Source organism: Condylostylus longicornis, unplaced genomic scaffold (genome assembly GCF_029603195.1).
Source record: "Condylostylus longicornis isolate FDR11 unplaced genomic scaffold, ASM2960319v2 ptg000028l, whole genome shotgun sequence".
Classification (NCBI taxonomy): Eukaryota; Metazoa; Arthropoda; class Insecta; order Diptera; family Dolichopodidae; genus Condylostylus; species Condylostylus longicornis.
Genome location: NW_026577997.1, coordinates 24705 through 37208, shown reverse-complemented (window position 1 = coordinate 37208; position 12504 = coordinate 24705). Strand labels below are relative to the sequence as shown.

General features: G+C 24.9%; 1 protein-coding gene across 8 annotated transcripts in view; it reads left to right on the top strand.

Annotated features, from left to right (window-relative positions):
• Positions 1-11637, top strand: part of LOC129607808 (insulin-like growth factor 2 mRNA-binding protein 1) — a 31412-nt gene extending 19775 nt beyond the window's left edge. For 7 of the 8 annotated variants that reach the window (XM_055518994.1, XM_055518993.1, XM_055518992.1 and 4 more), the window contains 5 exons: positions 1368-1538; positions 2239-2649; positions 2738-3452; positions 3512-3661; positions 3772-11636. In XM_055518994.1, the coding sequence (XP_055374969.1) occupies positions 1368-1538; positions 2239-2649; positions 2738-3452; positions 3512-3661; positions 3772-3930 (1606 nt within the window). In that variant the 3' untranslated portion in view covers positions 3931-11636. Of the gene's footprint in view, positions 1-1367; positions 1539-2238; positions 2650-2737; positions 3453-3511; positions 3662-3771 lie in introns of all 8 variants that reach the window. The other variant, XM_055518997.1, reaches the window with a different exon arrangement.
• The last annotated feature ends 867 nt before the right edge of the window (positions 11638-12504 follow it).

Sequence of the window (12504 nt, the reverse complement as noted above, 5' to 3'; positions counted from 1 at the left end):
CATGAAATTATGGAAAAGTTGTCGCACGTTGCGCCTAGAATTATATTACAATGCAAAGGTTGACGAAAGCTCGGTTCGATGAGCCGCCGACCAACTTCTTTTTTGCCCACGCTGAACTAATAAAGTTACATACTTGAAATAAGAAGGCTCGGTTCGTTGAGGTTGCCATCAACTCCTATTTCGTCTGCGATCAAAACTATAAAACTGAAATTTTATATGGTATTATCGAATGTTGTGCTCAGAAGTATACTTGAATGTGGGAGTTTAAAAAATGCTTTAATAAAAAATTTCGTTTAAAAGTACATATGTACATATGCATATATATATATATATTTGCTTTTACGTAAATATGTTGATTAATGTCGATGTTAAATTTAAAAGAAAACTAGTAAATTAAATAAAAAAAATAAAAAAAGAAAAATGCAATAGAAAATGCAAAATGTGTTTTCGGTAAGAAAATAGGTAGGAAACTTTTTGTTCTATTGGAAATATAACCAAAATAAGTTGGCTTGGCCTTATTATTGATGAGACCAAATGCATGAATATGACATTTTTGCGTCATAGTAAAATTTTGTACTGTTGAGATGACAAGGTACCTGAGTGAGCATGTCATAAGTTCTTTAGAGAAAATTTTCGAAATCAATTACAGCTATGGAACGGTTTGGTGAAGAACCCTACCTTTAACGCGTTTTTGGGCGTTCACGGCACACAAATGCGAGAAGAATTGTGGATGAAACTGTAATTCACCTTGGGTTTTCGTTGTTTCAAAAAGGACAAGCATATACCTGTCTTAGCCGACTTAAATCGTTAAACGGCCTCTATAAAATTAGTTTAGGCAGTGAGAAATTGATGAAAATGAATGTCACGCTTTAGATGAAATGCAGCTATTAAGATCCTTGCAAAGGCATTAAGTATAAATAAATAATACACATATAGTAAAAAACATAAAATAATACAAAAAAAAAACTTAAAAAAAAATCCTTGTTGTTCTAAAAGTTTTGTTTGAAGATTTTTACAAGAAGGGGTTGTGAGGACTTCATAAAATTAGCCATTTGTTTCTCGAATTAATAGTTAACTGTGCTTTTAAATTGCTGCCATTAATTGGCTTAAAATAGATTCTTTCTAAAATGCCATTGAAGAAAGTAGTTCTAATACCTTTTTTTTTCCTCATTTAGATATTAGTCGTAGAGTGTGTTTTTTAAATAAGTAACTAGGTAATTTGCATTTTTTCAGGTACAATTTGGTTCTAAGCATTAAAAATAATTTCATTGAGTGCAAATTAAAAATAATATTTAATTTTTCTCCTGTCTATAATTCTTTTTAAACAAGAAGGACATTAGAATTTATATTTAAATTTTTGTTTACAGCCTATCATCCAAAATTTTAATAAGCGGAATACCGCGTCAAACGCGTTTCGAAGATATTGAGCCACTTTTAAAACAATTCGGAACAGTGGAACAGTGTGAGGCCGTAACTAGTAAGGACCCGAATACTCAAACTGTACATATAACTTTTTCAAATCACGAGCAGGCACAAAGGTACTAATATTAACAGAATCGCTACTTATTTTATATTACAAATAAGTAAAATGTTGGACAACATTTCAATTTAATCGCAATAGAATTAAATAATTTGTATATGTTTGTTATTGTTTTTTTTATTATATCTGATTGTTATTATTATTACTAAAACACTTGAATAATATTTTGGAATGGACTTTTTACATGTTATAACATAATAAATACATATATATTTTGTTTGCATATACATATTGTCGATCTATTTATGATATTGAAATCGTTAATAATATTTTCAATTTTATCTTTACTGGTATTAGCGATCTTTTAATTTGAATATGTCTTCAAAAAGCATGAAGAAAAAATAATACATAAATGATCATTGAAAAATTCAAATTTAATCAAAAGTTGTTAATTTGTGTATTAAATTTATGTTATGTTATATTATTTTCTATAATAAGAAAAAATATTGTTATTTTGAAACTTAGTATAACGTCCATTCGATAGTAGTACTTTAATCTTTAAACCTGTAAACTCATTTCAGTCGTAATTAAATAGTAATACAAAAACAATTATAAAAAATATATAATTTATTTGACATCATGTTTAAAGATTTATCTTTTTTATACAATTTTGTTCGCAATATTAAAATTATATATGCATTAAAATTCTTTAGAAAATTACTTGCCAAAATAAAATTAATTAAAACCTTCACCAACAGAGCGGCTAGTGGTTTAAATGGTGTGGAGTTTGAAGGAAACAAATTACACGCCGAATCTCTAGATAAACAACAACAAAAACGAGGTGGAACTGGATCTGGTAACAGTAACCGCGGCGGAAGTAGTGCAACTAGAACACAATACACCAATATGCCAGGTCCTGGAAGACAAGCAGATTTTCCTTTGCGCTTGTTGGTGCAAAGTGAGATGGTTGGAGCCATAATTGGTCGACAGGGAACTACGATAAGAACCATAACACAACAAAGCAGAGCACGAGTGGACGTTCATCGAAAAGATAACGTGGGATCCTTAGAAAAAGCAATTACGATTTATGGTAACCCTGAAAATTGCACTAACGCCTGTAAACGAATATTAGAAGTAATGCAACAAGAAGCTACTAACACAAACAAGGGGTATTATTTTTTATTATTCTTATTATTTATTTTAATTTTGATATAGAATTTCGTTTTAAGTTTTATTAATTAAATTTCAATTTTTTAGGGAAATATGTTTAAAAATTCTCGCTCATAATAATTTAATAGGACGAATAATTGGTAAAAGTGGAAATACAATTAAACGAATAATGCAAGAAACTGATACCAAGATTACCGTTAGTTCTATTAATGATATAAATAGCTTTAACTTGGAACGTATCATTACTGTTAAAGGTACAATTGACAATATGTCAAAAGCGGAGAGTCAAATAAGCTCAAAATTGCGTCAAAGCTATGAAAATGATTTACAAGCAATGGCACCACAAAGTTTAATGTTTCCTGGCTTACATCCAATGGCTATGATGTCGACCCCGGGTAATGGAATGGTATTTAATCCTGGAATGCCTGGTGGTTACCCACCTTGTCCAGGTTTTCCTATTGCTAAGAATCCTGCTACTATAGTTCCTCCAGTCTTCCCAAATGACATGCAAGAAACAACTTTTCTGTATATTCCAAATAACGCCGTAGGTGCTATAATAGGAACTAAGGGATCACATATTCGTAACATAATGAGATTTTCTGGAGCATCCGTCAAAATCGCGCCATTAGAAGCTGATAAGCCTCTTGATCAACAGACAGAGCGAAAGGTAACCATAGTTGGTACGCCTGAGGGCCAATGGAAAGCTCAATACATGATTTTCGAAAAAATGAAGGAAGAAGGCTTTTTGTGCGGTACAGATGACGTTCGACTAACAGTTGAAATATTGGTTGCTAGTTCGCAGGTTTATTAATATTAAAAGAATAATATAATAAAAGCTGTTTTCATACGAAATATTTGTAGGTTGGCAGAATCATTGGCAAAGGAGGACAAAATGTAAGAGAATTACAAAGAGTTACTGGGAGTCAAATTAAACTTCCGGAACATAACTCATCTCCACCAGCTGATGAAGAAACTACTGTTCATATTGTCGGTCCATTTTATAGCGTTCAAGTAAGCGTTTTGATTTTATTTGAATTATTGTCAGATATAAAACAAATTTAAAGAAAGCGTTTTTTTAATTTATGAATTTTTTATTTCATGGAACTTTTTCCTCTTTTTAGTCAGCTCAAAGAAGAATTAGAGCTATGATGATGTCAACAAACCCACCTCCAGTAACAAAAAAGCAAAAAGCTGCCAAAGAGCAAACCACTTCTTCCAGTGGAAGTGCGACACAAAGTCAACAATCGCAACAACAGCAACAGTCCAGTTCCAGCCAATAAGAATGTTGTTTTCATTTCCTTTGATTTTATAATTTTAAAGCTAAAATTCAAAACATTAATTTCGAAATTATAATTACATGCGAAAAACAACATTCTTGAAATAATGTAAAACTTAATTCAAAATTATAAAACGAAAAGTAATACACGTTTAAGGTATATAATATAATAACTTTAGCTCCTTTGATAAAATGTTATATTAAGTATGCAAACATATAACCAAATACAAAACTTTTGAATATTATATTTTAGAACGTTAATGTAATTCAAAATAATTTTTTAAAATCAAGCGTAATGTTTCTGTTTATTTTTCGTGATTACTGAAACGCAGTTTTCTATTTAGTTGATATTTTTATTGTATTATTGAAATTTTTAATTATAATATTTTAATAATCAAAAATAGGGAGATAATAAACATAACGAAAATTCAAAAATATATTCAATAACGAAAATATTTGAATAATTTTTGTTATTTTATCATATTTTAAAAAGTAAAAAAAAAATCATATTTTCAAGAAATTAAAACAAATCTGCTCGTAAATATATATGAACATGAAAATTAGTTTTTCATTGTGTCGATTCTTGTTTGCCTCAAATCTACGAACAGAAAACGCATCGAATTTTTTTTGTATAGATTTGAATAGGTATAATCAAATATGATATTTTGATTATCATTTTAAGTCATTTCTTAAGTAAAAGCCTAAGTTCATTGAAATTAAAAATGAATTTCCTTTTAATTTACAATGAATCATTAAGTTATCTTTTCTGTTTTTTTTTTAATTTTAAATTTGAGAAGATTTGTTAACTCAAATAATTTTATATTTTTATAGTAATCAATAATTAATTGTTAAAAATTACTTAAAATAGAATCTGTTGTTATATTGTAATTTAATTTTTATTTGTGAATAATCATTTCAAAATAGTACTGGTGGCAAAAGTCGACATTTTTACAATTTTATAATAAATCAAATTGCAGAAAAAACAATAATTATACATTAAAATAAATTTAAGACCATGTATATTTTTCCTATAGTATTTATTCTATTCTAGTTAATTTATTATATTTTGAAAATGTTTTGTCACGCAAAAGTTAATTTTAGGTAGTAATACATAAAAATTTTGATTGAAAATTAATTGTTTTGTGCTATTTCCACAAATAATATATAATGGTTTCACATCATATATTTTTCCAAAAATATATTGATATATTACCAAATACTTCTATAATTTTCTTGCTGTTTTAAAGAGCTCAGATTAAATTTTGTTTTTAAATAATCTCCAAAAGCAACAAATTCTAATTTCTGGTAAGAGAAAACTTTTATAGCTGTAAGAAAAAAAAACAAAAAATACCTCAGAAAGTGCATTACTTGATTATAAAATTTTATTAACATTATGAAACGCATTAAATTTTATTTTTTTTTTTTTTTGCTATCTGTTTTATGCAATATCTTTATAATACAATCACTACATTTCTCTCATAATGCAAAAGTAACAAATTGAAATTTAAGGTTGTTTTCAATGGATTTGATTTTGAAAAATGTATAATTGAAAACATATTTTGACAAAAAATTACTACTTGATAAAAATAGCCAAAGGTGAATTGATGTTGTATTAAAGATTTATTTTTTTTTCGAAGTAAATAACTTTAATCGTGCCATAAATTTTTTTATTCACACATGGAGGTGAGATTAATTCGCGTATACTGTTTATTTATAAACTAGGACTTTCTCCTATGCAACTTTAAGCAGCGTGCATAAATAAATTTTTGAAACATATCAAAATTGTACTAATCATAATTAAGCTAATTATTAATAATATTTCAATTTTATTTGAATACAGTTTTTAAATTATCTAATAAAATAAAATTCTCAAACAGAAAATCGAATGTATTTTCAACAAAGGCAAAATAAAGTTTAAGCATTTTTTTTGCCATCAAAATTTTTTGGTGTTTAACTTAAAAACTAATTTACTTTTAGGTATGCCAGAAAATCTAATGCAGAAAAATCTTAGCATACTTATTAGGGTAATTAAAATGCTTTTGAAGTATCTCCTCCACAATATTTATTAATGAAACGCGCGTTAGAAATAATTTTTAAAACTATAAATTTAGATAATTTTTAAATTTTATTTTATTTTATTTTGTTCAACAACTACTTCAAGACACCAATGAATATGTTACTAAAAATCTTTTAGTCAAGACATTCGCTTTGTAAATAGAATTTGTTAACGAATTGCATTAAGTGATTATATTTTTAATGAAATACTTTCAAAGATGTAAAACACATTATTTTTCTGCTTTTATTTGTACTTCGAAGCTAATCCAAAAAATACGTTGAAAAATTTATTAAAAATAAGCAGATAAAATATTTAACTCAAAATGTTAACTTATTGAATATTTATTAAAAATATTATTTGTTTATATAAAAATTAAAAGGTTTTGATAATATAAATATAGATTATGGAATTCTTCGAGAATTTAAAGAGAATGTTTAATAAAAATGTAATTTGTAATTCATTTTAAAAAAAATTTGGTATATAAATAAATTTAACTAACAAAATTTATTTAGGGGGTAAAAAATGCTGTTATTTTAAGAATGTAATTAAATGTGTATTTAAAGATTTATTTATCTGTACTAAAATTTAAGAAATTATGAATAAAAATGACGGTTGCAAAATATTAAAAAGCGAACAGATATTTTGTTACATCATTTCCTATGTTTATAAGAACAACAAACATTTTTTTTTATATATAAGAATTAAGATAACTTATAAAGTTTTGGCGGTTGTCTCATACAAAGTAACTATTTATATAAGTTTATTGCATTTTCAATTTTTTTATTTGCATTTAGTTTATAAAAGTTTCACTAGATTCGTTTAACTTATGTAAAAATAATTTCCAAGATAATATTGATTGCAAAGCTTTAGCGGCGCTGGAAAAACTGGTAGAATTGTAAGAATCATTGCAAAATAATTAACCAAAACTATTAAATAAAATATTTCACAGCAGTTAAGTCGCTACAGTCGATGATCAGAGGAAATTTGCAAATGAAAAAACTATTATTTTTAAGAAACCTGGTGTTATTTAGCAAAATAAGTGAAAAAAATAAATTATATAAGTGCGGCTTTGTGAAACTCAAATCTTAAAAATTCCACCTTAACCAATTTAACATTCGTTTTGATCTGATTTAAAAATATTCGATTTTTATTGTTCCCCTCTCCGAAAATTATTAAATTTTTGTATAATTTCTTTCATTCTTCACTGAAATTTTCACATTCATACAAACATATAATGCAAAATAATTTGTACATACAATACAACTCATGTCTTATATATGCATACATATTTCGAATATGGGGCAAAATTAAAGTCAATTAAAACCGAAAAAAACTCTTAACGGAAATTTTAGATTGTATTTGGTATATTGGATTTATTCGAAGTATTGGATCACCAAATGGTAGTGATATTTATCGTAAAAATCCGATATAGTTATTATAAACACAAGTAAATTCTTACTGTCATCAATTCATCGTGTCTATAATAAGATTTTTGAAATTGTTACGATAAATATTACCATCACTTAGTGATTAGATGCTCAGAATAAGTCTCATTTACTCGTAGCTACAATATATTTAATTTTAAATACATATATCAGTTATTGTTGTGCATTGTCAATTGTAAAACATACATATATTTCTTGATCAATAACTATCTAATTTAATAGTGTATATTCTTTGATTTGATAAATGAAAAGGTTAAAATTAGTGAAAGAAAAGCACAGCAAAGGACATGTATAATGGTTATCGAAAATTATGCCCACAAATTATAATGATTTTAAATATTTAACACCAGACATCGGGATTTGTATTTTAAATTAGTTTTCAAACTTTATTTTATAGCTTTATTTTCTTCCCAAATATATTAGTTTTTATTAGATTTTAATTTCGGTTTTCCTTAATTTAATTTTTTAAAAGATTTTTTAATTTTCGACGGTACTTATAAATTATAATTACATTTGCTTAATTGCGAAACCACTTTTTTTTGCTTAAGTATTATACTATAAAAATAAAAAACGAATTTGAAGTATGAGATTTTATTCGAGATTGCAAGTGAAAATTAAAATTTACGAATAAAATTATGTAGAGATGATATTGAAACGTACAAAGAAAGTACAAAGAAAGAATTATTTATTTAACAAAAGTTACATATTTTTACAAGATTTTTATATAAAAAACAAAAAAAAAAAAAAAAAAAAAAAAAGAGCAAAAAAAATTAAAAACTTTTTTTTTAATAAAAATGCAACATCTAATAAGAGAACTTACAAATAGATAACGAAACTCGGAGTATTACATACAAAAATCCTTATCAACCACAGATATGTAGCATTGAAATAATATTTGTAAAGATATATTAAGCTGGATACAATATGTTTATGCAAACTTACACACATCTAACCAGTAAATAAAGTTGTAGGTATTCTCGAAGTTGTCGTACTCGATATACTTTCCTTTTTATTTAATTGTAAATTGCTTTATGCTTATTTACGTCAAAGTTTAAAAAAAAAATCCTTAAAATCAATGAAACTGAATTTTCGTTTTTAATAAAAATATCAGTTTTCATTTTTACTAAACAATTTAAGTACTTATATTTTCTTAAAAATTATTGAAAACAAAACCATTTTAAAAAAAATGATAAGAGTCAGATCCACTATGTAAATCTTATAGATGAAAAAGCAAAACCCCCCAAAAATATTCAAATTATAACAAATTACCATATTATATACCAGAAAAAAACCATAAAATATGAAATATATTATTCAATAAAAGAAATAAAATTTTTGTAAATTAATACTTTTAGCTATATAAAAATAAGAGTTGAAATGAACTTTCTAAAGATATAATATTAAGTTAAATACATAGAAATATAGAAATTAAATATTAAACACAGAAAAAAAAGTAAATTGAAAATCATTTTGAGGCGTTATTTTCCCAAAGTAATTAAAAATCACTGCCGACAAAAATCAACAGCGAAATGGAATATAAACATACATTCATACATACAAACATAAATTGAAACGCCTTTTGTAAAGGAAGAATTTTTCTAATACTTAAAATGCAATTTGAAACTGAAATATGTACATATGTATGTATATATTTCGGAGGTTTTTATACATAATAAATGATGTATGAATAATAATTATTTGTATATATACAAATACATATTTATTATTTATACATCATATGAGTATGTAATAGAAACACACATATATACATACATATATTTTTTTTTAAAAAATAAATGACTTCCATATTGTTAAAAAAAATTTGTTAAAATGTATTTTAATTCTCTTTAAATTTTTCATAACCGAAAACTTCAAAAATTTACTCATGATCTGTAATATGCTCTGTAATATTTCATTTACATGAGAAAGATATTTCATTTACATAAAAAAATAATACCTATAAGAAAATTTGTAAAAAGTATCCAAAAATTTCTTTGAAAAATTTTGCGCTTTGCTCAAAAGTTTTTAATCTTAATCATAGCCCATATTTATTTTGCAATATATACGTCATATACACACATATTTTGCTATATGGTATACGTATGTCATAAAATTTATGAAAAGCATCAATAATTTCTTGGAAAAATTTTCTGCTATTTTGTGCATAGCTGGAGCTTCTAAGGAATGTGAAAAGTGCTACAAAGTCAATACAATATAAAATTTTATAGAAAATTACAGCTTGGTATTATAGTTTTGACTTTAAGAAAATATAATTTTCTTTATATTTGGCTTTATAAGCTTGAAGTTTGTGTTACAATGTGGAAGTCAGAGATAGTTAAAAAACTTGTTACACTTGGCTTTAGATTGATTTTTCTTTATTGTATACAAATATTGTAAGTCACTTATATATAAGTTTACAACACAATTGAAATCATTTATTTAAATATTATTGAATCTTTTATAAAATAGTCTGTGTGATGTTGCTTAATTTTTTTTTATTTCTGTGTAATATCTTATAATATTTGACAAAAAATTTAACGTTAAGTTTTACTACTATATTAAAAAATTATTTAGAAAATTATGTGAAAATTAACATTAATTTAATTTGAAGTAATCAGGATATATAGAAATATAAGGAATAAAAAATTAACTTAAATTAAATATTTTGGTTAAGAAAACTTTTATGTAAAAAACAATAATTTATTTTTAAACACAAACAAAAAAAGGAAATAAAAAAAACGACACAGATCCTCATAAGTCAAACAAAAAAAAAATTAAAAAATGCAGATGCATTGCGAAATTTGCAGATCTATTAAAAATAATTATAAACAAAAACTACCTCAAAACAAATATATTTATATTATTAATTATACATTATTAAACAAGAGAAGGCGGGGAAAAAGATTTTAGATTACGGTTTTAAATAAATAAAACCAAAAATTACAAAAAAGAAATGAAATGTATGTTAACAAATACACACAATTTATACCAATAGTTATTCAAAAATAAACTATAAAAATGTATTTATTTACACCATGAATAATATTATGTATTTATTAATATGCGTGTGTGTATATTCATAATATATAGTTATTTTTTTGTATGTTGTATATGACCGTAGGATTTTAACTCAACTTTTGCATTTGTATATACAGTAAACACATCTAACTAATTGTTTGTGAAAATTTAACTATTTCGCAAGGTTACTTTTGGCAAATACATGTAAACCTGTCAAATGTTTGCCTAAGTTTAAAATTAGAACTGTCTAATTACGAAAGCATTAGAAATATCATATATGTATGTATATATACATACATGCTTCGTTGAAGAAAATAATTTTTTTTCATTCATAAAAAAATGTATGTATGCCTTGGGATTAAAAAGAAAGAAATATTTTGTATGAAAAAACAAGCAAAAGTATTTTTTTTATTAATAAATAAATAGAGCGTTGAATATCAAAGGTAAAATAAAACTGACATTATAAATTTTCGGTTGAAAATAGTTTAAAATCAGTTCTATTTAGTTCTTCATATTTTTGGTTGGACAAATACATATATATTTATATATATAGATATATATATGTATATATAAATGTAATAATATATATATATATATGTGGGTGTATGTGGGTGTGCATGTAACCTTGGCATAACAAAAATGCAGATCTGTTCATTAAGGGAGGATTAGAAAGGTTATTTTTGGCAACGAGTTTGGAATTTTTGTTACGTAAATATGTAGGTATATGGGTGAAGATAAATAGTATATTACAATAATACATGACACAATCTTTGATTGCTGTATACATTTCTGCAAAAGAGTTATCAACGCATCAAAATAACAATAAAATTTAAACAATCAGTTCGATAGAAATACGCACACACATATGTATAAATATAAAAGTATATTTAAGTTAAAAAGTTTACTCTCAAAAAAAATAACAGAAAATTGTATTTGTAATAGATTTAGATGCAGAATTATTAAAATTTACCACAAAAGTTTATAATATATAAGCAAAAAAATTAATATACATATAACAAAAGAAAAATTTTAATATAACAATCCATTCAGTATACAATATTCAATTTGAAATCAAAATAATCATCGTAATTGTTTTGGATAGAAATAATTAGAACTACATATTTTAATATTGTATTTAACTATAAATTTACTTGCTTTTAATTTTTCTAAATGTGTATTCAGTACCGAATTTTTAAATGTCACATAAAAATATTAAAAAAAAAATATACATACATATATACCAAAACATTAAATATAAAAGCAAAATTTCTGTATTCAAAATTTGTCAAAACTAAGTTCTCTAAATAAACTTTTATTTGGAATATTATTTGTTTTATTTGATATTTGCTTGATTTTATTTGATATTGCAGTTCTGCTTTTTGGTTGGACAGTTATGTAGAAAAGGCTATATCATCACTTGCATGTATTTTTAAATGACATACTGCAACTCTTAAAATTCTTTCGAAGCACAATGTATTTTGTTAGCAGCAATAAAAGTGTGGGTAAAAAAAATAGATAGCATTTATATTACAAATATACATAAAAACATTTTTGCTTTATGCAATGTTATAAATACCTTCTCAGTTATACGTACACAGCACAGTCATTTATACATAAACGAAAATAAAATTTAGGCTGTGTAATAAAGTTCTTCATCTTGGGAAACAGAACAGTATCTAAAAGCTGCTAATATTTTGAACTCCTGCAACCAAAAATCTAGAGGAAAAAACGTTATTAAAAATTTAAAAAAATAAACGAATTTTATATTACGGTAAATTTTAACGGCCATTTTGTTTTTTTAAATTCAAATATGGTATGCCTCGGTAAAAGAAACCAGCCATTACTTTTCTGCGTTAGCAAAATGTGAAAAAATGCTCATGATTTCGCTATAAATAAATACCTGAAACTTCTAGAGGGGTACAGGTAGGTAAAAATTTTCTTCTACAGAAATAAGTTTCTAGTAAAGATTTATGTACATATCACATTTCAACATAGTTTTGTTTTTGATAATAAATTTAGGTAACAAGTCGAATTTGCTTGCAAAATCTGATAGTGTAAA